We start from the raw sequence: 27830 nt of genomic DNA, 5'->3' as shown, positions 1-27830 counted from the left end.
TTACATTGTACAAAAAACCCAGTGTCTCCAACAGAGTGTAATACGGAAAGTCGCCAAAAAGTAGTTGTAAAGTCGCTAGATTTCTCATTATCAACAAAGAAAGATTAAATTTTGTCACTATGGGGTGCAAAAAAGGTCACTAAATCCCTATTTAAGCAATATAAAAGTTAAAAGAAATTGTTGTTGAAAAAGAGTTAAAGTCGCTAGATTGGCAACACTGAACAAACCTGTATAACATGGTCCGCGCATCACGTATTTCACCTGTTTATGCGATGTTGCCAAATCCTTTTCACGTGAACTTAGATTGCATTTGAACCAAGGTAATTTGATCGCAGGAAAGTTTTATACAATAGAAGAAGTGTCTGAACTCGGTTCACTTTTCGATCTTCGATCAAAGTTGATCTTTAGTCAGGGAGTTTTATACAATTGGGCCTGAGTATACTAATACCCGTTCGGGGATCCGCGGTGAAACAAAAAAATGACAATCTCAAATGCTTACTGTAACAACATTAAGGCCCAATTGTATAAAACTCCCTGACTAAACATAAGCTTTGATCTAAGATCGAAAAGTGAACCGAGTTCAGACACTTCCTCTATTGTATAAAACTTTTCTGCGATCAAATTACCTTGGTTCAAATGCAATCTAAGTTCACGTGAAAACGATTTGGCAACATCGCATAAACAGGTGAAATACGTGATGCGCGGATAATGTTATACAGGTTTGTTCAGTGTTTCCAATCTAGAGACTTTAACTCTTTTTCAACAACAATTTCTTTTAACTTTTATATTGCTTAAATAGGGATTTAGTGACCTTTTTAGCACCCCATAGTGACAAAATTTAATCTTTCTTTGTTGATAATGAGAAATCTAGCGACTTTACAACTACTTTTTGGTGACTTTCCGTACACTCTGTTGGAGACACTGGTTTTTTTTTTGCAATGTAAATAATGGCGGACAATAAGAAGAAAGTTGACTGTTCTCCAAGTTGTTATCATGTTATGGTGTTTGATACTGCTAAACATAATATTATATATTATAATATTATAACGTAATATTATATACGCTTACTTACTTACTTACTGGCTTTTAAGGAATCCGGAGGTTCATTGCCGCCCTCACATAAGCCCGCCATAGGTCTCTATCCTGAGGAAGATAATCCATTCTCTATCATCATACCCCACCTCCCTCAAATCCATTTTAATATTATCTTCCCATCTACGTCTCGGCCTTCCTAAAGGTCTTGTTCCCTCCGGCCTCCCAACTAACACTCTATATGCATTTATGGATTCGCCCATACGTGCTACATGCCCTGCCCATCTCAAACGTCTGGATTTAATATTCCTAATTATGTCAGGTGCTTGCAGTTCTGCGTTGTGTAACTTTCTCCATTCTCCTGTAACTTCATCCCTCTTAGCCCCAAATATTTTCCTAAGAACCTTATTCTCAAACACCCTTAACCTATGTTCCTCTCTCAAAGTGAGAGTCCAAGTTTCACAGCCATACAGAACAACCGGTAATAAAACTGTTTTATAAATTCAAACTTTCAGATTTTTTGACAGCAGACTAGATGACAAAATCTTCTCAACTGAATAATAACAGGCATTTCCCATATTTATTCTGCGTTTAATTTCCTCCCGAGCGTCATTTATATTTGTTACTGTTGCTCCAAGATATTTGACTTTTTCCACCCCTTCGAAGGATAACTCTCCAATTTTTATGTTTCCATTTCGTACACTATTCTCGTCACGAGACATAATCATATACTTTGTCTTTTCGGGATTTACTTCCAACCTTATCTCTGTACTTGCTTCAAGTAGAATTTCCGTGTTTTCCCTAATAGTTTGTGGATTTTCTCCTAACATGTTCACGTCATCCGCATAGACAAGCAGCTGATGTAACCCGTGACAATTCCAAACCCTCTGTGTTACCCTGGACTTTCCTAATGGCATATTCTAGAGCGAAGTTAAAAAGTAAAGGTGATAGTGCAGCATATACTACAATATATTATTTAAAATTATATACGTTAATTATTTATGTTTCGGTCCGCACGCCATAAAACATTGTATAGCCCTTATGTTTACCAATGTCCGCAATGTAGAAAGACAGCGTTCGTACCTCGTCTCGCACACGGACCATTGCTATGTCTATTTGTGGAGTTCCACTGTATTAGTAGGGAACGAATTTCTAGTTCCGTACCTATTTTGTTTGTTACGTCCTAGACGTAGGTTATTCAGATATTTCTATATTTCATGTACACAGGATCTCCTCTATTAATAAAATTCTATAGGACCTAAAACTCCTAAATGAAGCATAAACTTCTATAAATACCTCAAACCTATGTGTGTGCCTGAAAAGCACAGTTTTAGTATTTTGAGTATATTTAAAATAAAAATACCGGTATTAAAATGCAAGAATGCCCAAAAAAACTACAAAAAACGCTATTTAAATGTAAAAAAATTGTAATCTTCATCTTAAGATGTTTGGTGACGTATATACGTCCGTTGATGTGACATATTAATGAATTTAAATACTATTATAGTCACAATCATGCCATGGTAAGAAAGAAAAATTTCACAACCTCGAGCGGGAATCGAACCTGCGGACAGGAAGTCGCAGGTTCGATTCCCGCTCGAGGTTGTGAAATTTTTCTTTCATACCATGGCATGATTGTGACTATAATAGTATTTAAATTCAGTAAAAAAAAAATCTCTTGCAGACAAACACTGGTCTGGTAAATTCATTTGGAAAAGTCCATCCTATCATAAAAAGGGTTGGTAGGTTGTTCACGTTAGAGAAGAGCTTACAAAATTAGTGTTCTCCTCAGTGCACCCCCGTCATGCGAAATGAAACTGACCAATCAGCAATCAGTCTCTTCCACTGATATAATTTGAGCTTTCAGTTCAATAGCACTCATCGTCAACACAAGTTCTGTGTACATGAATTCCACCTAAAATGAAACATTTATTAAAATTAAAGTTATTAATTGTTGAACTCCTAAATGTTCTAAATAGGATTTTATAAAGTCCTAAATCTCTCGTTTTTAGCGCCTAGAGATCTGTCCCCTAGGCCATGAACCAATGTAACTTGTGTGACCATTTCCAATGACGTCACCTCCCCTCGGTAGGGACATGAGGACGACGAAGTTGCGTATAAAATTAGCCGTGCTGTGCGACCACTTGTTTGATTTTTAATCTCGAGTTCTGCAATGTTAAAGCGATAACAGAAGCGTTCATTAGTATTCCAGGTCGAAGTCTATATCGACTTAAATTATTATCGTCTTACGAGACTTGGGAAACAAATGACATACCGATACACAGAAGGCTTTGTAAGCCCTATTATTGATGTGCAGTCATAACAAAATTCAGCTAGTTTGTCTAGGCTTTGAATAAACTATCTATTGAGAACACATTTTAGGAAATATTTCTGAGATCACGCGTGGACGCATCATAAGAATGTGGGGAGAACGTCTTCCTATAAATCAGATAGTAAATTCCGTCCAGCGAGATGTGAGGACTACATATCGATTGTGACAATGAAAACATCTATAGGTAATAAAGAAGGCCATGTTATAGCATATAAAATGTTTTAAGTTTACTATTTTAGGGTATTATTCTTATTTTGTTATAAATAAAAGAGTATGAATGATTTAAAATCAAGAAAAATATAATAATGACGTGAAAATATCATACTAATCGTACTTAGGTTTTTTTATAAAATTAATCTCAGAAGAGAACCCCGCCATATTTCCTGAAGTCCTGAGAAATAAATAGCCTCTCTCTCTCTCTCTCTCTCTCTCTCTCTCTCTCTCTATATATATATATATATATATATATATATATATGTATATATATATTCCTCTCGGGAATACTAATGAACTTTTATGCGATAAACTTGAGTGAAACAATAGTGCAAAAATTGTTGTGAGCTGAAACTACTTTTGGAATGTCACTCTATATGAGGAGAAAAAATATTGCATTCCTTATCCTGCGTAGGACTCGCGTTACGGAATGCGCGCTAGTCGAGTTCTCATGTGGGAAGAAATTTTCTCACGAAATTTCGGCCAGTGTATGGGACCGGTGCCCACCCAGCATCGCGATGCACTTGGGGAGCTACGATAGGTAGCGAAATTCGGTTACGAAAGCTAGCTATTACGGCTGGAAGGATCATCGTGCTAACCACACGGTATACCTCCATTCTGGTTGGATGATCGTCCACCTCTGCTTCGGTATGTGGACGTGAGGCCAGTAGCCGGTCATGGTCCTTCATAGGCTGTCGTGCCAAGGATTTTTATATAAATTATTAATTACTTATCTTATCATAGACCAATCTATGCATTTTTAAACCGAAACAAAAACATTCAAACCAACACAACCGGAACTGTCTGAAGGAACTGAGATAAGTCGTCTTTAGGCTAGGAACTCAGATAAATGTTGAGTACCAAAAGCTCTTGCAAGGACGAAAACTCATGTACTGTACCTTCTACCTTAGTCTTTCTCCTTTAGTGAATGAATCTTTGGGATCAACTCTACAGTTTCCCAGCTCTGTTCATGTAGTACGAATTTTTTCCCCACTATGACACAGATGCAGTAACAGCCAACGTATAGGAAAGCCAGCAAAGAGGCACTGTTCTGTTGCATTATTTACAGAAAGGAGCAGGCTTCATAAAGAGGATAATATCTGCGTGCATGGTGTGGACATTCGGATATGCGACGCACTGGAGTTGCACGGGCTTACAAGTCATTTCCGACCGGCAGGCGTTTCCCCGCAATAGCCAGAATAAGTAGAGCGCGAAAACTGATACCAGCTTCCTCAAACACGACGCTCAACAGGAACCTGGAGAGCCGACATACTCACAATCTACAGAAAGTGAAAAGGGCTCTTTATTGCTGCCATCGCTAGTGCCAGACATTGTGTATAGTTACCTGTCTTTATTATTATTATTATTATTATTATTATTATTATTATTATTATTATTATTATTTCACTCGTATCAAGTTAAACATTATTTCCACAGCCCTAGAAAATTTTGCACTCTTAAGGTTCTTAAAGAAAAAAGTTTTAGAATTTGAGTAATCCATTTCAAAGATATGCCGGCACTTACGAAGAACCTTACGCTGTAATACAAAATAAATTTAATGTCATTATTATTAAATGTTTTGTTAGTATGTGTGAAGTTCCCAGGAGAGCTTTCTTTTTATTTCTGTAATATAGGAAAGTTCAGAATAACAGACAGTGTTTGGAATTGAACGGGTTACATCAGGTTCTTGTCTATGCGGATGACGTGAATATGTTAGGAGAAAATCCACAAAGGATTAGGGAAAACAAGGGAATTTTACTTGAAGCAAGTAAAGCGATACGTTTGGAAGTAAATCCCGAAACGACTAAGTATATGATTATGTCTCGTGACGAGAATATTGTACGAAATGGAAATATAAAAATTGTAAATTCATCCTTTGAAGAGGTGGAAAAATTAAAATACCTGGGAGCAACAGTAACAAATATAAATGACACTCGGGAAGAAATTAAACACAAAATAAATACAGGAAATGCCTGACATCCAGTCTGCTGTCAAAAAATCTGAAAGTTAGATTTTATAAAACAGTTATATTACCGGTTGTTCTGTATGTTGTGAAACTTGGACTTTCACGTTGAGAGAGGAACAGGGGTTAAGGGTGTTTTAGGAAAATATTTGAGGCTAAGAGGGATGAAGTTACAGGAGAATGGAGAAAGTTACACAACACAGAACTGCACGCATTGTATTCTTCACCTGACATAATAAGGAACATTAAATCCAGACGTTTGAGATGGGCAGGGCATGTAGCACTTATGGGCGAACCCAGAAATGCATACAGAGTTTTAGTTGGGAGACCGGAGGGAAAAAGACTTTTGGGGAGGCTGAGACGTAGATGGGAGGATAATATTAAAATGGATTTGAGGGAGGTGGGATAATAGAGACTGGATTAATCTTGCACAGGATAGGGACCGATGGCGGGGTTATGTGAGGGCGGCAATGAACCTTCGGATTCCTTAAAGGCCATTTGTAAGTAAGTAAGTTGTAAAGTTGAGTATTTGGGAATATTTTAGATAATTTTCAAGTGATCATTACATATTTTTAATTGAGCCAATAAATAGTTTTATTTTGGCGTTCCACGTATATTCCATTTCAATTATTAGTCCTTATAGTTATTTAAAATCTAACAAGTTTCAATTTCTTTAACATTTATAACTAAAAACACTTTACTTCTGTTGCCGTGTAAGACTAAAAGCTGGTACACAATAAATCGGGAACGGAAACGACAACGAGAACGGAAATACTGTTAAAATAAATGTATTTAAATGTGAGCATTCACAATTAACGAGAAACTTGCCGGAGTCCGGGAAAGGGAACGTGAAAATTAATTGTGATTGCTCACATTTAAATACATTTACTTTAACAATACTTCCGTTCTCGTTTCCGTTCCCGGTTTATTGTGGACCAGCCTTTAATGGATTACACGGCTCAATCTTGCTTATCCATCTTTACAAGCTGTTGCTATTGTTAGGAATAAAAATTACTACTTACTCTTTGTTCTATTGCTTGGGAGGGGATTCTGTATTATGTTACTATCTTCTTTTAATTTATTTTATGCTCGACCATGCCGAAATGTAGTAATTATACACCTGGTAGCAGTCCTTTAATGCATGTCATTAAAGTACACCTACTCATTAAAGTTCAGGTGTTCAGCCAATGACAACTCAGCTTACAGGTGTTCAGCCAATGACAAGTCAGCTTTGTACCGTTATAAAACCGCAAGTATCGATTATTCTCGCATATGCAATCGAAAGAGAATTAGCGAATAGTCACGGAGGCTGGAAATCCAATACTGTCGCAGAAGGTTATGTTCTGTTACTATAATAATTAGCGTTAATTGTAAATAATATTCAAATAAATTCAATTTGTCATCTCGTTTTCCAATGTCGAATTCAATAATCAAGGTTATATCAAGTTTAACGGGATTACATCAAGGTCAGTGACATTATTGTTCCTCGGAAAAAAAAAATCAATACTTTCGCGTCTGCGCACATCTCACAATTCACGACCTAGAACAAGGTCACTTTCGATCTTGTCAGATACAAATAAAATGCATACATCTGAATAATTTCAAGTTAGAAATATGGTCGAGCATAAAAAGTCGCTTGTGCTCGTTTCACAAACATCCATACTTGCGTCTTAATTACTATCATTCTAGGCTCGTTGCATAATGCACTATTACTGCACAGTTTTCGCTGTTCTCATGTTCTTCAACATTGATGTTGGAAGATGTAATTAAATATATTGTTTCTTCTTTGGAATTACTTCGCGTGGCCAAAATTGAAGGTAGCCTACGTATTTTGTTCACACATTAATAGTTTATCTGACTGTCCAATGTAAAAGACAATGTTTGTCTTTATTTACCTATTTTTTACACACTGTCACAATGAACAATCTATTTGCAGAGGACACAAGTATAGTAATTACAGCCAATAACTCCAACACATTCCAATCTTCAACAGAGGAAATTCTCTTCAAAATATGTGACTGGTTCTCAGTCATTATATTGATATTAAATTGTAACAAAACTAACATAATTCAATTTAAATCCTGTACAAATTCAACCTCGCAAATTTCTAACGCAGTAATTAACAACAGATCCCTATTAGAAACAACAACAACAACCAAATTTATTGGCTTAAAAATCGATATTGTGTTAAACTGGAAAAATCATATTAAAGAAATTACCCCCCAAACTAAATTCAGCTTGTTTTCCTATTAGATCTATGCAAAATATAGTAAATATCAATACCTTAAAAACAATATACTTTGCATACTTCCACTCGGTAATGAGTTTTGGAATAATATTCTGGAGAAATCCCACAGATAGTAACAATATATTTCTATTACAAAAAAGAGTAATTAGAATAATAGTAGGTGCCAAATCTAGGGAATCGTGTAGGACCACTTTAAAAAAACTACTAATAATGCCCATGGCTTGTCAGTATATCTTTTCATTAATAATCTTCCTCGCATGTAATCGTGAAAACTACGTAACTAATTCAACAGTTCATAGCATAAATACACGTCAAAAAATGACTTTCATACTCCATCGGCAAGTCTATCGTGCTATCAAAAAGGAGTGCGTTATATGGCAGTAAACATTTTTAACAGCCTACCTATCGATATAAAAAATGCAACTCAAAACATAAGATTATTTAGGGCCAAATTAAAGAAGTACCTAATTTCTCACGCCTTCTATTCTGTAAGTGAATTCATGACATTCAATAACGCTTCATGAAAACGATACTAAAACTATGTGTTGTACTAGTAGACTATATTGTAAATCTCGTCTGTATATATTTCATATAGACTGTGACTATAGATTAAGACTTTATAATAGTATTAAGTTTTTTGACTTGTTCCATATTCTAGCTGTAAGCAATGTATGAATACCATGGAATGTTAATAAATATAATACAATAATTTTAATGTTTTTTCTCCATAAAACTTCATAAAAGAATAATTTAATTTTATTTCTAACCTCTTTGCCAACAAAAGAAAATCACTGTTACATTGAACCTACTCACCATGGTGACGACATCTCTGTCATACAGTCTCAGACAATCATTAGGAAATAAGTCTTGGATTCTCTCTAAGTCACTTTCTTCTTGTCCGCGTTTCACCGCCTGAAATAAAAGAATAACTATTATAAAAATATATACAAACTGTGAAATATTCATACAATCAACTTTACCATCAAATATCTTAACGGAAAGAGATCACTGTACTAAACTTATGCAAATTTTAAACTACCGGCCAAGAGATAGATAAAGTGCCACATAACTCTGTAACACGTTTATAGACGGGCCAGCTCGTATCATTCTGGCCGAGAACGACTGATTTTTCTTAATGCAAGCATTCTGTGTGAAGTTTCTGTAGACTGAGGCAATTTCTTGGTATGACTATTTTCAACATATACAGAGTGTAACAAAAGTTTCTATAACAGTATGTTAAAATTATTTTCTTGTTAATTTCCATTTTGTCAGGAACCATGACCAAATTTTATGGTGTAGGAGTTGGTACTACTTGATTGTGGTGTGATGCAATCCTTTATTACTAATTTGGCCGAAAATGTGATATTTACCATCAAATATTAAAAAAAAAAATTTTTCACTGTACCAGAAACTTTTGTTACACTGTGTAATTTAGAGACGTTGAATCTGTACTCATCTCAAACTTGATCATTTTAATTAATTACAATTCCAATAAAATAAAATTCAATAAGCATACACTTGATACCAGAAATTTCATCAAAATATGGTATCACTACCATATGTTAAGAACAATCAAATTAATAAAGGTGTAATGGATAAATTAATGAACGCCAGCTTTTCATTTTACTAAAACAGTATTTACAAGTATACAATGTCACTTCGGAATATGTATTATATGTATTTCTCGTGTTAAAGTCTATCGTACTTGGTTAACATGTTTCGGCCTACTATCGGCCATCATAAGAACTCATGATGGACGACAGCAGGCCGAAACATGTTCACCAGGTACGATAAAATTTAGCACGAGAAAGACATATAATACGTATTCCCAAGTGATATAGTGTTAAAAGTTGTGTAATCAAGATGTATACAATGTCATGAATGCATTAATGTTTATAGATTCTCGATATGCAATTTAAGACTTCCATGTGATTATTTTTTACAGAGAAATAAACGTCGATAATACTCCATTTTTTGTTTGTGTTAGAATATCACATCTTGAAATTAACCCTTTCCAGTCGAATGAGACCATTTGGAATCACTAATATTTCTGTAATCTCTGACTCGTATGATTTTCCTGATTATTCCATTCTGTGTCCTCAGAAGTAGTATCGTTCTTGACCGATAGAGTGCAGTACTCGCCAGTTCCTTAGCCAGCTATTATTAAGAAGAGGATTGCTTTGTTATTTTGTTTCTCCATGGTGACTGTATGAAAAAAATTCAGGTCAGAAAGGGTTAATAATGATCTTTATTAATCTTGTTCTTCCTCTCGGCAGTTGGCAACACTGTACTTAATTAAAACCTAGTATAGGAAAACTATATTCTATGAATTTTGGCGAATGTAATACTATTTGTTAATTCTGTGTCGACAGACGTTCTTGGAACCAACTCTCTGCTCTACATGACGGCATTTGGTTGCCATAGAAACACACTGCTGGCGCCCTCCTCAGAAAACTGCTCTCGTACAGGGACATCATTTTATTTTTACTAACATTTTTAATATTAACTTGCCTATACCTCTGGATCAACGGCGTTTGCTACCCCCTTCCACGACTGGAGTTCGATGATACTGGCGCAATATACAAACACTTTACTAGGTATAGGAGGGAAGAAAAGTAGTTCATCCATTTACGTAAACAAGGAAATATTGCGCTTTTGAGTTTGATCATTTTCATCAGGTTTTTGTTCAATCAAAGTACAGTACTGTATCAACAATAAGTAAGTGTTTTTACTCACGAACTGAGCTGTCCGTGTGGACGTATTAATTATGCAGTGTATATTATACTGTCTACAGCACATTAGCGTACAATACAGAGAATGAAGTTAAATTGAAAAATAATCATAATATGGATATTTAAACACATTTTTTAAAATGGTGGCCGTTCATTTCGATACAGGCTTCAGTTTTTTTGTGCATATTATCACACTATAGACTATTGTACCTAATTCCATTTACCAGTTTCGTCCGTCGTACTACTAACTCATGTTGAAATAATTCTGTACCTACTCTATAAAAGAGTACTTTACGTACTCTAAATTCAATCTTCACTTCTGCCCGATCCGAAAAGATAAAATTACTTAGACATGCTATCTACTGTCCGTCCAAGTGGTTATGTCGTAGGGTCGTAGAAAGGGAGGAAATCACGTGACAGTTAATTACTTAACGGGCCCTTTTATTTAAGTTATTTTAAACAGTTCTATTATATTACGTAGACGTCCAATTCCTAACAGAAATTAATATTCTCAGAAAAGAACTAAGACAGCCCAGCCACTAGCTGGCGAATAAAAGCTGGTGGGGGAAACCGGGATACGTATACCTTATTTTATTTCAAGGAGTGCAGTTCGGTGGCTCCTTTGAACACCCATTTACAGATTTATGACTTTCTACACAACAGCTCTGACAATTCCATCCTGTCCCCTAATCCCAACATTGCACAGTTGTCACAATCCTGATGATCTTCGAAATTATGCAGTAAAACTGACGGGATTCTTGGAATTCGGAAACGATGCGGCAACTCTGCCTCCACGTGGATTTGACGGGCACCTGTCAATTCTTCTGAACGAGGGTTGTGATTCGTTACTAACAAGAGAAGACAAGATTTCCGTCATAGTAAGGAAGACGTTTATTTATGACAACCAATTAGTAGGGGGCAGTAGAAGGTCTGTCGGCAAAGTCCTTTCTATGAAACTGCACTCCATGAAAAAAAATAAAGTATACGCAAATGGATGACAGTACCTGTGCGAAAATGATTCAATATTGAAAGCTCTTTCGTCACTGGAAAATGCGAACATATTTTTGGAACGAACTGTTTACTATGACCGTAAGGATACTATGAGTGTATATGCGGTCTTGGATCTGTGTGGAGGACGGTTGAACTTCATAGTAGAAGGGGTAGGAGTGAAGTACATTTGAAAACTCAGGTACAATAAAAATGGAAGTAAAAATAAAATGATGTCCCTGTATATCAAATTAATGAAGAAATAGCTGAGAGGGCCGTGGAGTTAATGATGAGGGAAGTCAGAGAATAGCGGCAACACGCATAGAGTTGACAACTGCTAGCACAGATGGGAAGATGCTGCTCTTCAAGACCGACAACACTGGAGCCATAAATGAGATGATAATGATGATGATAAAAATCTCTCGCACAATTCCTAATGATGGCTACATGATCTCAGAAGCTGACAGAGCGTCCCCCACAGATCCTGATCTCGCTGATCATGCAGTCAAAATCCAGGACGACTGTTGAAGCAGCTCTGGTGTTGGGTTGCGAGGTTCCAATTCCGCCTAGTTCACAAAAGCTGGCCCGTGCGTCCGTCGTCCAGGTATTCCACACCGCACACAGCCTGCGTGCAACGAGTTCCTATTCCTCAGAGATGTGACGCCCGTCCTCCGAGCTTAAAACCTTCAAATTTTTAACCTTTCAGCCCATTGTCAGTTCCTCTACAAACTGAGCCATCAGGCCCTCACTATATTTATATTTATATTATTATTATTATTATTATTATTATTATTATTATTATTACTACTACTACTTACAAATGGCTTTTAGAGAATCCGAAGGTTCATTGGTGCCCTCACATAAGCCCGCCATTGGTCTCTATCCTGAGCAAGATTAATCCAGTCTCTATCATCATATCCCACTTCCCTCAAATCCATTTTAATATTATCTTCCCATGTACGTCTCGGCCTCCCCAAAGGTCTTTTCCCTCCGGCCTCCCAACTAACACTCTATATGCATTTCTGGATTCACCCATACGTGCTACATGCCCTGCCCATCTCAAACGTCTGGAATTAATGTTCCTAATTATGTCAGGTGAAGAATACAATGCGTGCAGTTCTGCGTTGTGTAACTTTCTCCATTCTCCTGTAATTTCATCCCTCTTAGCCCCAAATATTTTCCTAAGCACCTTATTCTCAAACACCCTTAACCTATGTTCCTCTCTCAACGTGAGAGTCCAAGTTTCACAACCATAAAGAACAACAGGTAATATAACTGTTTTATAAATTCTAACTTTCAGATTTTTCGACAGCAGACTGGATGATAAAAGCTTCTCAACCGAATAATAACAGGCATTTCCCATATTTATTCTATGTTTAATTTCCTCCCGAGTGTCATTTATATTTGTTACTGTTGTTCCGAGATATTTGAATTTTTCCACCTCTTCGAAGGATAAATTTCCAATTTTTATATTTCCATTTCGTACAATATTCTCGTCAAGAGATATAATCCTATACTTTGTCTTTTCGGGATTTACTTCCAAACCTATCTCTTTACTTGCTTCCAGTAAAATTCCCGTGTGTTCCCTAATCGTTTGTGGATTTTCTCCTAATATATTCACGTCATCCGCACAGACAAGCAGCTGATGTACTGCCAATCTACTAGTTTATGAATAGTTGGTTCAAAATGATATGAATGGGATATTTGTAAATGCTGCCATCGTCCTGGAGAATGGCTGTTTTCACAGAAAAAGTCTTTGGACTATGGTTGTTTTATGAAAACCACTGAAAATTTCCACTCCTATAACATAGGACAATGGTGTTTTTTTCACTAACAACCAATTCAGTAGATGGCCTCCACAATACACTCACCACATGCTTGATATCTCAAATTTGCATTTTTTGGACTATGGTTCTTAGACAGACAGACAGACAGACAGAGATAGATAGATAGATAGATAGATAGATAGATAGATAGATAGATAGATAGATAGACGGACGGACGGACGGACGGACGGACGGACGGACAGACAGACAGACAGACAGACAGACAGACAGACAGACAGACAGATAGATAGATAGATAGATAGATAGATAGCTAATTTATTGCTTGGACATAAGTACATTATGCATAGCAACGTCAATATAAATAAAATCATACAAAAATATTTGCCAAGTTAAAATATTCGTTAATGCTATACAAACTGTGTTCATACAATTTTCTTTTAATTAACGATTTGAATGAATCATAATTAAACTTTTAGTTGAATGTGGTAAGCTATTAAAACTTCAGAGACATATAATAAAAACTGTTTTGTGTAGTCTTGTATCACAGTAAATCCGAGGTCAAGTCCAGTATCTGTCTGGAATTTTAACAAAACCGATGTACATGAATTACAAACGTTTCTACGACAAAAGCATGATGACTTTCTAAGGACTGAAGGAAATATGGAAAATGTGTGGCATAAATTTAAGTGTATAATTTTCGAGGCATTAGTAAAATGTGTACCTTCTAAAATAATTAAGAAAAATCCGGACCCAGAATATTACACTAATTATATTCGCTACTTAAAGAAAAAGACAAGGCGCGCATTTAGCAAACGTAAACGGAGCCATGAGCATTGGGAAAAATATGTTGAATTAATTAAGAAACTTGAGTGTGAAAAAAGGTTAGCTCAGGAAAATTTTCTAAAAACTATTTTAAAAGAAGATGAAAGTAACAATTGGAGACAGTTTTATAATTATGTACGCAGGAGAAAAGGGAAAAATGAAGGAGTAGTGCTTTTACGAAATCAGAACGGAGAAAGTATAACTGATGACAAAGAAAAGGCCGACTTATTAAATTCCTATTTCATTTCGGTTTTCAATATTAATAATAATAATAATAATAATAATAATAATAATAATAATCCCGCTGATAGGAGTGGTTGTGTCACAGACCGTGAATGTGAACCAAATTCGACTTTCAAAATAACTTCCAAAAGGGTTAGAGAGAGAATAACGAAATTAAAAAATCGGAAGTCTCGAGGACCAGATAGTATTGCTACAGAGATTCTTAAATTAGGTTCCGAGGCCATAATTCCATACTTAATGCGTATATTTCATTTTTCCATAAACAATGCAGCTATTCCATGTGACTGGAAATCAGCTATAGTGGTACCCATACATAAAGGTGGAAATAAATTAGATGTCGGAAACTACAGACCGATTAGCCTTACATCTGTCGTATGTAAAGTCATGGAGCATTTGATATCGGATTATATTCGTCATGTTCTAAATGCGAAAGACTGGTTTTACAACCGCCAGCATGGTTTTAGGGAAGGCTTCTCATGTGATAGTCAAATTACGTCGCTGGTTCAGGATCTAGCTGAAGAGGTAGATAGAGGCGGAAGAATCGATGCAGTTGTGATTGACTTTTCGAAAGCATTTGATTTGGTGCCACATGACATATTAATAGATAAGTTAAGTAGGCTAGGAATAGATAAAAGAGTGGTGCTATGGATCCAAGAATTCTTAAAAGGTAGAACCCAGAGAGTTAGAGTAGGTCATGAAATATCGGAAATTGGAAATATAAGTTCAGGGGTGCCACAGGGCAGCGTTCTGGGTCCATTACTCTTTATAATATACGTAAATGACCTATGCCAGGATATTACATCAAATGTGAGGCTATTTGCAGACGACTGCATTATCTATAGAAAGATTAGAAATAATTCAGATGTAGATGCTATTCAAATAGACTTGAATAGCATTTACAACTGGGCGTTAAAGCATAGGATGAAAATAAATGGTTCTAAAAGTAAATCTATAACATTTTGTAAAACCCGAGAGGAAACTAGTCTTAATTACGAATTCAGTGGTGTTGTAATTCCGCAAGAACAATGTTGTAAATACCTAGGAGTGTATTTAAACTCCAAACTTTCTTGGGGAGAGCATGTTGATAATGTTACAGGCAAAGCATGGAGGGCACTTCACTTTATTATGAGGATCTTGAGAAAGGCTAGCCCCAAATCGAGGGAAATAGCATATCTAACATTAGTGCGACCGTTAATGGAATACGGAACTACGTGTTGGGATCCCTATAGAATATATCAGATAAATTCCTTAGAAAGAATCCAGTATAGGGCAGCTAAATTTGTTAAAGGTAAAAGAGAAGATGGGAACGATACGATAAAAGAACTTAAATGGGAAACTTTGGAAAACAGACGTAGGAAAACTAGAATAACATCATTGTATAGAGCACATCTAGGTCAGAAAGCATGGGTAGACATAACGGCTCGGTTAGAAAAGCCAACGTACTATGGTAGGAACGATCATGATTTTAAAATCAAATGTAGGAAACAGAAAACGGATGTAGGTAAATTCTCATTTTTAAATAGAACTATAAATGATTGGAATGACCTACCTGCAGCGGTCTTTGAGGGCTGTCCTTCCTTAAGGAGATTCAAGAGTAACTTAAAAAGTTGTGTATAAAGTGAAATTAAAATTAAGGTGACATTCAACATTTAATTTTTTAAGGTGGCATGTATTTATCTAGCCTGACGAGTTTACTTCCTTGGTTTGAATTGTAAATTATTTAAAAATAGCGTGTAAGAGGGCCTTAGACTAGAAATGTTTAGTTTAAATGTAGTTCTGTTTATAAGTATGCATAAGAATGCAATTATTAGACTTATTTGAACTGTTGTATCAGTGAAGCGAGGTGAGTCAGTGAAGTTATGGTTTTACAGTGCAGTGAACAGTTCCGATCAGTGATCATTTATAGCGTCAATGAAATGTGTTCTATAGTGTCAGTGAAATGTGTTACAGAGTGTCAGTGAAATGTGTGCTAAAGTATCAGTGAAATGCGTCATAGTGCCACTACAGGGAATGAGATGAGAGTAAAGTGAAAGACTACTGAAAATTATGTAGGACCTATACATAATTATGTAGGTTGTGTTGTAAAATTAGGTGTTTTATTTTATGTTTTATTATTATTGTGTTAAATTGTATTGTGTATTCTTATTGTATTGTGCATAAAATTGTATATGTGTTGTAAATTTTATTATGTATTGTAAATTTTATTGTGTATTGCTTATCATTTTAACTGTGTATTGTTAATATTGTATATACCACTGCCACCGGGTGCTTGCCCACTTGCAGTGTAAATAAATACATACATCTACATAAATCAAGTCTTATATCGTTACAACTTCTCGTAAAAAAATAATAAAAACATTTGTAAACCATATCAAAAATAAAACGTTCAAACCAAGACAACTGTAGTTTCATTCCCGAAACTGGGATGCATGTTGATACAGCGCAGATATAAAATTTAAGTGGAAAGAGGTTTAAATGGACTTACACATGAATGAAAAAGGTGTGTACATAATTTTCACCGTTGTTCCACGACTTGTGAGAAGCTTAAGTATACCACCAATAAATATCATGCCGGTAGTTGCATTGCAACAACTTCCTGGATGTTACGTTCTTGTCTGTAAACAGAGGCTATTGTAAACGTGTGGGAGGCAGTGCAATGCGGAGTGTGTCTCGGTGTAACGCACCCATCAGGGGCTCTCAGATAGGAAACTACCTTACCAGAAGTTTTCAACATGAGTATCAGGGACATTTCCTTGGGGGTAAAGGGGGTGGGCACGTAGGACTGACATCCCTACTGCCATTAATGTCGACTGTAAAAGTAGGCAGCCTTAAACTCCAGCCACCCTCTGGGACGATTTGGTCCGTAATGGACAGTGTTGCCAATACATAAATTGTATAACACCTGGAAATCCGTCAGAATCCGTCAAAATAAAAAAAATAAGACCAATTAAATAAATATAAAGCAAACTTTAACACAACTTACTTACCAATCCTGATTAAAATAATAATAATTCGTCAACATCTAACTTGATTACGAGGAAATTTGATATACTTATGATATACCCTTTTGAAAATAGTATTTATGTACATATATTTTAATTTTACTTTGTCACTTTGATTAAATATATAATCCGTGGCGCTACAGCCCGTGAAGGGCCTAGACCGACCAGCCGGCTGCTGGCCTCACGCCCACATGTCGAATAAGAGGTGGACGATCATCCAAACAGAATGGAGGTATCGTGTGGTTATCACGATGATCCTCCCAGCCGATATAGCCGGTATTCGCTACCGGATTTCGCTACCTATCGTAGCTCCCCAAGTGCATCACGATGCTGGGTGGGCACCGGTCCCATACACTGGCCAAAATTTCATGTGAAAATTTCTTCCCCCCCTGAAGACTCGAACCAGCGCCCATTTCGTAACGCGAGTCTTACGCAGGATGCCTTAGACCGCGACGCCACGGCGCGGGACTTGATTAAATATGCATAGTTAAAATGTTTTGTTGTAACTATACACTTAAGTGTTTTCACTATTTTAATATTTTTAATATTTTTAACCTTGACATCCATTAACTATACTTTCATATGAATCGCCTTCACAATCTTAATGCCATGTTTTGTTTTCATAAGACATCTCTAATCAATGTCTGAAGATGCCATATTGCATGGCGAAAACGTTGACAGTTTTAATAAATAAAAAGAAAATTTATAACTGTATAATTTACATTAAAATAAGTCATATGATTGAGTAATATTTTTCTTTTTGATTTAGTACCCGACTTATTTGAATTTTGCAAAAATGAACTCAAAATTTTTAAACTTTAGATTTGTGCTGTTTATTGATGCCTTGAACGTTCTCCTATCTTTAAGTCGACCTGGTTGGCGAGTTGGTATAGCGCTGGCCTCCCATGCCCAAGGTTGCGGGTTCGATCCCGGGCTAGTTCGATGGCATTTAAGTGTGCTTAAATGCGACAGACTCATGTCAGTAGATTTACTGGCATGTAAAAGAACTCCTACGGGACAAAATTCCGGCACATTCGGCGACGCTGATATAACCTCTGCAGTTGCGAGCGTCGTTAATAAAACAAAAACAAACAAAACCTATCTTTAATAGTTTATCTATACTAATAATAAATCTCTAGCCGAAATTTTTCTGGTAATTTTCGATTTTCCAAAAATAATTGGTCCTAACATATATAATTTACCACCCTGAAACCGAAAATCGCTTTTTTGAAATGTTTGTTTGTATGTCTGTCTGTCTGTCTGTCTGTATGTTTGTTACCTTTCCACGCGATAATGGCTGAACGGATTTCGATGAAAATTGGAATATAAATTAAGTTCGTTATAACTTAGATTTTAGGCTATAGACTATGGCATTCAAAATACATTATTTAAAAGGGGGGTTATAAGGGGGCCTGAATTAAATAAATAGAAATAGCTCGCTTATTATTGATTTTCATGAAAAAGTTACATAGCAAAAGTTTCTTTGAAAATAATTTGCGATAAGTTTTATTCCTTGAAAAATTTTGATAGGACTGATATTTAATGAGATAAATGAGTTTTAAAATTAAAATAACTGCCATCTAAGGACGTGTAATGAATTAAAAAACAAATGACTTCGTCTATAAGTGGCCTTGGACAACAACAATCGAAAGCTATGAAAGATAGCCTACAGAGAATGTTTCTGTGTTTGTATGAAGTAATATCGGAAGCTAAATTAATTAACCGATTTGTATAATTAATTATTATTTCACCATTGGAAAGTGTAGTTTCTCTACTTAGATGGACATAATGCTATAATGTTATTACAGTAAATTCTAATATAATATAATATAATATAATATAATATAATATAATATAATATAATATAATATAATATAATATAATATAATATAATATAATATAACATAATATAATATAATATAATATAATGTGATATAATATAATATTATATTATATAATATAATTTAAGTTATTTGAAGGGTTCAGAACCATAGTGGGCCAAGCGCCATTTCCTGAATACGTACAAAACAAGGGTTAAAATTAAGTTATTACCATAATTCAATGGAAACCTATAACAAGTAAAATAAAATATACACATTAAATCTAAATGGTGTCAATCTTCATTAAGCTATGGCTGCATGTAATAAAAATTAAGAAACATGTTAAAGGAATTGTCATTGCACCAAATGAGTGTCTCTGGACCAAAATGATCGCATTTTAATTATTTGGATGCAATTTAAATTAAATAACATATTAAACGATTTATCCTTCTATCAAACACGAATGTTCCCTGGATCAAACGTCCTATTTTAATTATGTAATTACTTTATATTTATTTCTAACGGGTGCAGCGGAGCGCACGGGTACGGCTAGTTCATAATAAATACGTAAAGTTGTTCATTTTTTTTAGACTTTCCCTGTAGTTATTTTTCATGAAATGACTCTTTTGTGTAATTTTTATTAAACCAAGACAATATTTTATTAACATCAATTTCATTTTTAACATTATTTTTCTATTTCTCGGTTATTTAATGACGCTGCTTCAACTACTACGTTATGTGAAACTGTTCAAAAACATTTCTCGTCACTATGCACTTGGTCTTGACTGCACTTCACGTATGAACGCCTCCATTCAAACCAATGCTTTGTTAGAAGTGGCGATGCTGATATGTGTCACAGAGTACTGGTGTGTGCATTACCTCAAAAAGGCCCACAGGAACATGGAAGCAACTTGATGTATCTGTGTCACCAATCAAGAACTTCACATAATAACGGTAGTGGCATCGTAGAGCAGTGTTTCATAATGATAATGTACTGTGCACCGCTATCATTAATCGTGATATTAGGCGTGACTTTTGTTACGGGTCTCCTACGTCATTAACAGCTTCACTTCCTAGTTTCGCCTTAATTCTTCACTTCTCTTCCGGTCCGAAAGTCAATTAAGCGCTGTACAATTTGTGAGCACCACATGAGATGCTTCCCCCCTGAGTCACTCAATTGCTAAGGAAGCCCTTACGTAACGTTAAAGGGCGTTGCGAATGTGTCATCAGTGTTGCGAAATCTCTCGCATTCATCAAGTGCTCTGAAATAATTGTAAAACTAACAGCAGACACCCATTCAGCAGACAAATTGCCTCTGCCTCGTTGCTATGGTCACGGAGGCTCGATCAAGGAGCGTGATAGTGAACTATATTTCTCCAAGCGTGCCTAATGTCACAGTCTTTAGTGACGTCACGTGTTGTGCAGTGACAGCAGTGGAAGGAAGGTCAAGCGTGTCACAATTTCCTTAGACTCTTACTACATCCAAGCAGGTTGGTTCGATTCCCGCTTGGGTTGATTACCTGATTGGGCTTTTTCCGAGATTTTCCTGTAAAGGTTAATATCAATCCACAAATTTTCCATTCTACGCTCTTATTTACCTGTTTATGTTCTGCGTACTGTGTACTTAGCTCTGTTTCAATCAATAATTCAGTATGGTATTTTAGGTTGGGGAGGAATGGCAAAATCGACTCTCCATCCTTTAAATTTGCTCCAAAAAAGAATTATCAAAATTTGTCTATATAAACCTTTTGATTACCCAACAAAATTAATTTTTCGGGAATTTGGTGTATCAAATCTAGAAGAAATTTATAAACAAACATTGCTGATTTACTTCCATAAAAACCACAATAAATTTAAATTTGATCCTCACGAATACCACACGAGACAAAACTACAGTTTCTTTCTAAATACTCCCAAATGCCACACAACTGCTGGATTAAAACACAGTAGAAATTTTGGACCCAAAATATATAATGAATTAATTAGAGCTTACCCTGAGCTAAGTACACTTAACACACATAGATTTAAGAAACAAATCAGATTAATTATTTAATTGTTTAAGCTAATTGAGTTAAAATTGATACTCTAATATTCATGTACTTTTGTATTTTCTATTTGTATATAGACCCTATTATTACATGCTGTATTATTTTACCATTTATTAATGTTACTGTGCTCAATGAACTCTCTTAATTTTGTGATATATTTTGTATAACTGATCTGAACTGCGCCCGAGCACGAGCTTTAGCTCTTTCGGGCTGCAATGCCTAATGTAGCTGAAGTGTAAAGTATTAAATAAATAAATTTAATTTAATTTTAAAAAAAAGGTTATCCCATGGCGAATCTTCTGCCTCATCTCGCCAAATACCATCTTTATATCATCAATTCATTTCACTAGAATAATTTCATCTTCTAATTAACTTCAGCTTTGTCTCAGTGATGATTGCTATTGTAATATTTCTTCTATAATTCATTTCGTAGTTCTGGTAATTTGTGTGATACTTCAGAAAATGAAGACATCCTCCAAAAAGGCCTCTACGATATTAATATAATGATAAATTATAATTTTGAAATTTCCGTAGCAAAACCCAAAGTAATGGCTTTCTTAGGCCAGTTAGGTATGAAATAATAGGGTCTGAACAATTAACCAAGTGAACAATACATTTAATTTTTTGTTCGTTATACTTGAATTCACTCTTTAAGCACATAATCAATGATGTACTTACAAATAAATAAATAAATAAATAAATAAATAAATAAATAAATAAATAAATAAATAAATAAATAAATAAATAAATAAACTTACTGGCTTTTAAGGAACACGGAGGTTCATTGCCGCCCTCACATAAGCCCGCCATCAGTCCCTATCCTGTGCAAGATTAATCCAGTCTCTATCATCATATCCCACCTCCCTCAAATCCATTTTAATATTATCTTCCCATCTACGTCTCGGCCTCCCCAAAGGTCTTCTTCCCTCCGGCCTCCTAACTAACACTCTATATGCATTTCTGGATTCGCCCATACGTGCTACATGCCCTGCCCATTTCAAACGTCTGGATTTAATGTTCCTAATTATGTCAGGTGAAGAATACAATGCGTGCAGTTCTATGTTGTGTAACTTTCTCCATTACACTTTCTTGTGTAACTTCATCCTTCTTAGCCCCAAATATTTTCCTAAGCAACTTATTCTCAAACACCCTTAGCCTCTGTTCCTCTCTCAAAGTGAGAGTCCAAGTTTCACAACCATACAGAACAACCGGTAATATAACTGTTTTATAAATTCTAACTTTCAGATTTTTTGACAGCAGACTAGTGATAAAAGCTTCTCAACCGAATAATAACAGGCATTTTCCATATTTATTCTGCCTTTAATTTCCTCCCGAGTATCATTTATATTTGTTACTGTTCCTCCCAGCTATTTGAATTTTTCCATCTCTTCAAAGGATAAATTTCCAATTTTTATATTTCCATTTCGTACAATATTCCCGTCACGAGACATAATCATATACTTTGTCTTTTCGGGATTTACTTCCAAACCTATCTCTTTACTTGCTTCCAGTAAAATTCCCGTGTTTTCCCTAATCGTTTGTGGATTTTCTCCTAACATATAATAAATGGAATAAATAAATAAATAATATATTATATTATAAATATTATATCTGAACTGCGACCGAGCACGAGCGCTGCTCATTCGGTCTCAAATTTTGTTAATACTACTGTATCTTCTTTTTATATTGCTTGTATTATTTTATTTGTATTTCTCTTTGTTTGTTTTTGTAATTATATTTCTTTATTCTGTATATTTGAATTTAAATAAATTGAAAAATAAATTGAAATAAATAAATAAATAAATAAATGACTTCATTGTGTTAACATTTTACATTCTGGTGTTGTTTTACTCACTGATTAGTTTCGATGTTCTCTGTAACACTCTCTGAATCCTAGCGACTTCCGGCGCTATCTTCTAAGACTGTTCATTCATTCATTCATTGTTCTGCCTAAGAGCAGGTCTTTCACTGCAAATCCAGCTTTCTCCAATATTTCCTATTTTCTGCCTTCCTCTTTGTTTCCTCATATAATCCATATATCTTCATGTCGTCTATCATCTGATATCTTCTTCTTCCCCGAACTCTTCTCTCGTTCACCATTCTTTCCAGTGCATCCTTCAGTAGACACTTTCTTCTCAGCCAGGACCCAACCAATTCCTTTTCCTCTTCCTGATCAGTTTCAGCATCATTATTTCTTCACCCACTCTTTCCAACACAGCTTCATTTCTTATTCTGTCTGTCCACTTCACACGTTCCATTCTTCTCCATATACACATTTCAAATCCTTCTATTCGTTTCTCTTCACTTCGTCGTAATGTTTCTGCCCCATACAATGCCACACTCCATACAAAGCACTTCACTAGTCTCTTCCTTAGTTCTTTTTCCAAAGGTCCGCAGACTGTACATAAGTAATAAATTAGAAAGATTTTAACCACATGCGTGGCACTATTAAAAGAACTTCGAATGGCAAAACAAGAATGGTTACACAAACTAAATTTTATAGAACAATGGCAGTGAGAACTGGTCTATATAGAACTGAAAATTGTGTACTGAGTTCAAAGAATAAGAGTAGATTACGAGCTGTATAAAAGGCGTTTTTTTTAAGATCAGTGATGAGTGTAATACTGGTGACATACTACAGTGACTAATCGCGATTATCGACCTAATCGCGATCGGGTTTGTAGTGTGTCACCGTCCCGATCGCGATCAGGAGCTAATTCCTGTTCCCAGAACAAGATAATCGCGCTGAGGCACGGCCCAGTGGACGAAAGTAACATTTTAGTAATCTTTGGTTTCGAATCACCTTGATTTATATTATTTAGGAAGTCGTGATAGCTTCTGCTGTGAAATTTTGTTACCCCTTCCATTGTATTATATGAAATAGAAACGAAAGTGAATGGCTAGAAAATGAATTTGGCTACTATTAGACGTAGTGGAGAAATTTAATGCAAATGTGAGAAAAGTAAAAAGAAATATATTAACAAATGACAGACGAACTATTCATATTTCATATATATAGAGAGCAATAGAAGGCTGCTGAAAGATGTTTCATTTCAATAAATAATTGATTACAAACTGGAACTGGTTTCTTTTTCAGATTTTCAATTCCAGTCTCCATTACGACGCTATCGTTGAGGTTAAGGTTGATTTTAAAGATATGTTTTATTACAAAATAATATAAATTTTTGGCATGATGATATAAATTTTATAGGTTATAAAATCTCTTTTCAAAATAATATAAATAGAAATTATATAAATTGCAACAGTTTACATTGTAAAGCATATGATTATTTTAACAAATAAATTCCCATGTCAAGCTGCAAGAAACAACAAAAAAAAAAGGAAAAAAAAAACTATGAACAAACATCAAAAGAAAGTATGAACTTTAGGTGTTGTCCAGGAGGGAAACAAACATATACGTATGAACATAGAGTCATGGTAATTCAGCTGTTGACCAGACGGGACCTAGTGTGTCACCACATTTTCGGTAATCGCGATCGGAGCTAATCGCGATAATGCTAATCACGATTAGCGACTGTAGTCTCTCACCAGTATAACAAGAAGCGACAGGACCCCAAATGAATAACTAAACCAAAACCCGGTTACATGTAACCAACTTAAACGAGAATATTGTCAGATTTTTTAATTTTACAATATTAGGTCATTGGACCTATTGCTTGAATGAAGAAGGGCTAACATCATCTTAATGTTGATCATGTTACATTATTCGGCCCGTATGTCTTCTTCAGTTGTTGGTGAGGAAATAGACTAAGTCATTATAAAATTTAACAAATCCCAAGATGAAGTTTTTCCTATCGATTACACTCTAGAATGGTGATAGCGACATTACGCCTTTTCGTAATAACAGCTATGATAAAATCGCATAGCTACATTTACTGCACGATTTGACAACGCTGTTTGTTACTGTCATTCCGAAATAATTTTAATCACAGTGCAGTCAGGAGTCAATGGAGGGTGAATGAAAGCAGAAAAAATGACAGAAAGAGAAAAAAAATAAATAAATAGCTTTCAATGAGGTCACGAAATTACTAGAAATGTGTCCTACCCAATATGTGAGCTTAATAGTGCATAACCATGTCAAACTGCCTGAAAAACATACCAAACCTAAAGAGCGTGTGAGAAAGTATGAAGTGAACTTCAAAGGGTTCCGCTCTTTGGATAGTTTCATTTTATGAGTAAGAGAGTTCCACAGGTATCCAAGTAACTGTTCACTAAGGATTGTTTTGGTGGGAAAGGTGAATAACCAAAAGATTTCGGTGGGATTAGAAAAGAAATGAACGATTTCTGGCATTAGAACGACAAAGAAAGGACAGGAGTTGGGGTAGTAAGGTGACGTCACAGGGTAACTGAACCTCTCTTGAGATCAACGTTTGTATCCCTGTATCGTAGAAGTCTGCCGCCTGGGATCGGAACCAGTGTGTGACAGCCGTCTGCATCTCTCTGTCGATCCCACGGTATGACAAATGTCTCGATAATACTTGCAAGCCTTACTCAGAAAGCAAGCATTTCTGGATCCATATTGATATACTTTTTTTTCTTCTATACATATGAGGAATCCACACCAGTTTTTCGATACACCCTGTGTTTATGTAAGTCCTTTTTGAATAAACGAATTTCAGCGATCATATGCCTAATAATAATAATAATAATAATAATAATAATAATAATATAGCACTATAGATGATATAACGTTCTTACACAACTAATTAAAAATATATTTAATTCCCACATGAATAGAATGTGTTCATTATCTTGTTTTCTTCTGTGTTATCTCATGCAGTGGCTTTGCCTCATGCCTTATTTATTTATGGCTTTTAAGGAACACGGAGGTTCATTGCCGCCCTCACATAAGCCCGCCATCGGTCTCTATCCTAAGCAAGATTAATCCAGTCTCTATCATCATATCCCACCTCCCTCAAATACATTTTAATATTATCCTACCATCTACGTCTTGACCTACCCAAAGTCTTATTCCCTCCGGCCTTCCAACTAACACTCTATATGCATTTCTGGATTCGCCCATACGTGCTACATGCCCTGCCCATCTCAAACGTCTGGATTTAATATTCCTAATTATGTCAGATGAAGAATACAATGCATGCAGTTCTGTGTTGTGTAACTTTCTCCATTCTCCTGTAACTTCATCCCTCTTAGCCCTAAAATATTTTCCTAAGCACCTTATTCTCAAGCACCCTTAACCTATGTTTCTCTCTCAAAGTGAGAGTCCAAGTTTCACAACCGTAAAGAACAACCGGTAATATAACTGTTTTATAAATTCTAACTTTCAGATTTTTTGACAGCAGACTGGATAATAAAAGCTTCTCAACCGAATAATAACAGGCATTTCCCATATTTATTCTGTGTTTAATTTCCTCCCGAGTATAATTTATATTTGTTACTGTTGCTCTAAGATATATTTGAATTTTTCCACCTCTTCGAAGAATAAATTTCCAATTTTTGTATTTCCATTTCGTACAATATTCTGGTCACGAGACATAATCATATACTTTGTTTTCTTTTCGGGATTTACTTTCAAACCTATCTCTTTACTTCTTGCAAGTAAAACTCCCGTGTTTTCCCTAATCGTTTGTGGATTTTCTCCTAACATAGTCACGTCATCCGCATAGACAAGATGTAACCCGTTCAATTCAAAATCCAAGCCTCATGAGTACAGGACCAAAAACTGGTACTTGTCAATGAGGACGAAAGAGGTCGAAGTATTTTTTTAGTTGGTTATTTAACGACGCTGTATCAATTACGAGGTTATTTAGCGTCAATCAGATTGGTGATAACGAGATGGTATTTGGCGAGATGAGGCCGAGGATTCGCCATAGATTACCTGGCATTTATCTTACGGCTAGAGAAAACCTCGGAAAATACGCAACCAGGTAATCAGCCCAAACGGGGATCGAACCCGCGTCCGAGCGCAACTTTATATCGGCAGGCAAGCGCCTTAACCGACTGAGCCACGCCGGTGGCTGGTCGAAGTATGTAACCTCGAAAGTGATGATGATGATGACTATACCTGACTCTTTATATGAGTACTGGCCAGCATAAGATAAAGAAAACACTTGATCGTCTCATAACATTGCTGACTACGCATCTCAAATACTGCAATGCGATCTTACAACGCTACGGTGGGAAAGATGCGACATCCGATCGTCCCTGTGCTGCTGCAGCGTTGCCAACAACGGAAGAAGTTACAAGGCAATTCTTCATCCCACTACGCAGAGATCACATTCTTGTATAACATCATAATTCCGGGACATTATATCCAGAAGTAGAGTTGAGCTTAAACGATATTTTCAAGTATCTGTGACAACTGTGACTGTGACAATTAAATATCTGTGACTTTTATCGGTGATTTTGTCACCCCGATATTTTATATCGATACGTAAGCACAATATGCATGAATTACACCGATATTTTGTCACACCGATAAAAATTAACAGGAAATAATGAAGAGCAGTGAAATGTGAATACGATTTCTCTATATACACCACTCATCAGTGATTTATACGGGAAAATCCAACAAAGAAATTATGTACATGTACCATTAACAAATAAATACTTACCTAAC

At 35.6% G+C, this 27830-nt stretch overlaps 1 protein-coding gene across 9 annotated transcripts in view; it reads right to left on the bottom strand.

Moving 5' to 3' along the window:
• LOC138716254 (uncharacterized) overlaps nt 1-27830 on the bottom strand; it is a 619716-nt gene that overhangs the window by 77223 nt on the left and 514663 nt on the right. For all 9 annotated transcript variants that reach the window (XM_069849112.1, XM_069849113.1, XM_069849120.1 and 6 more), the window contains one exon: nt 8602-8700. In XM_069849112.1, the coding sequence (XP_069705213.1) occupies nt 8602-8700 (99 nt within the window). The remainder of the gene's footprint in view (nt 1-8601; nt 8701-27830) is intronic.

This window comes from Periplaneta americana, chromosome 16, assembly GCF_040183065.1.
Source record: "Periplaneta americana isolate PAMFEO1 chromosome 16, P.americana_PAMFEO1_priV1, whole genome shotgun sequence".
NCBI lineage: Eukaryota > Metazoa > Arthropoda > Insecta > Blattodea > Blattidae > Periplaneta > Periplaneta americana.
This window is presented reverse-complemented; position numbering and strand designations above follow the sequence as displayed.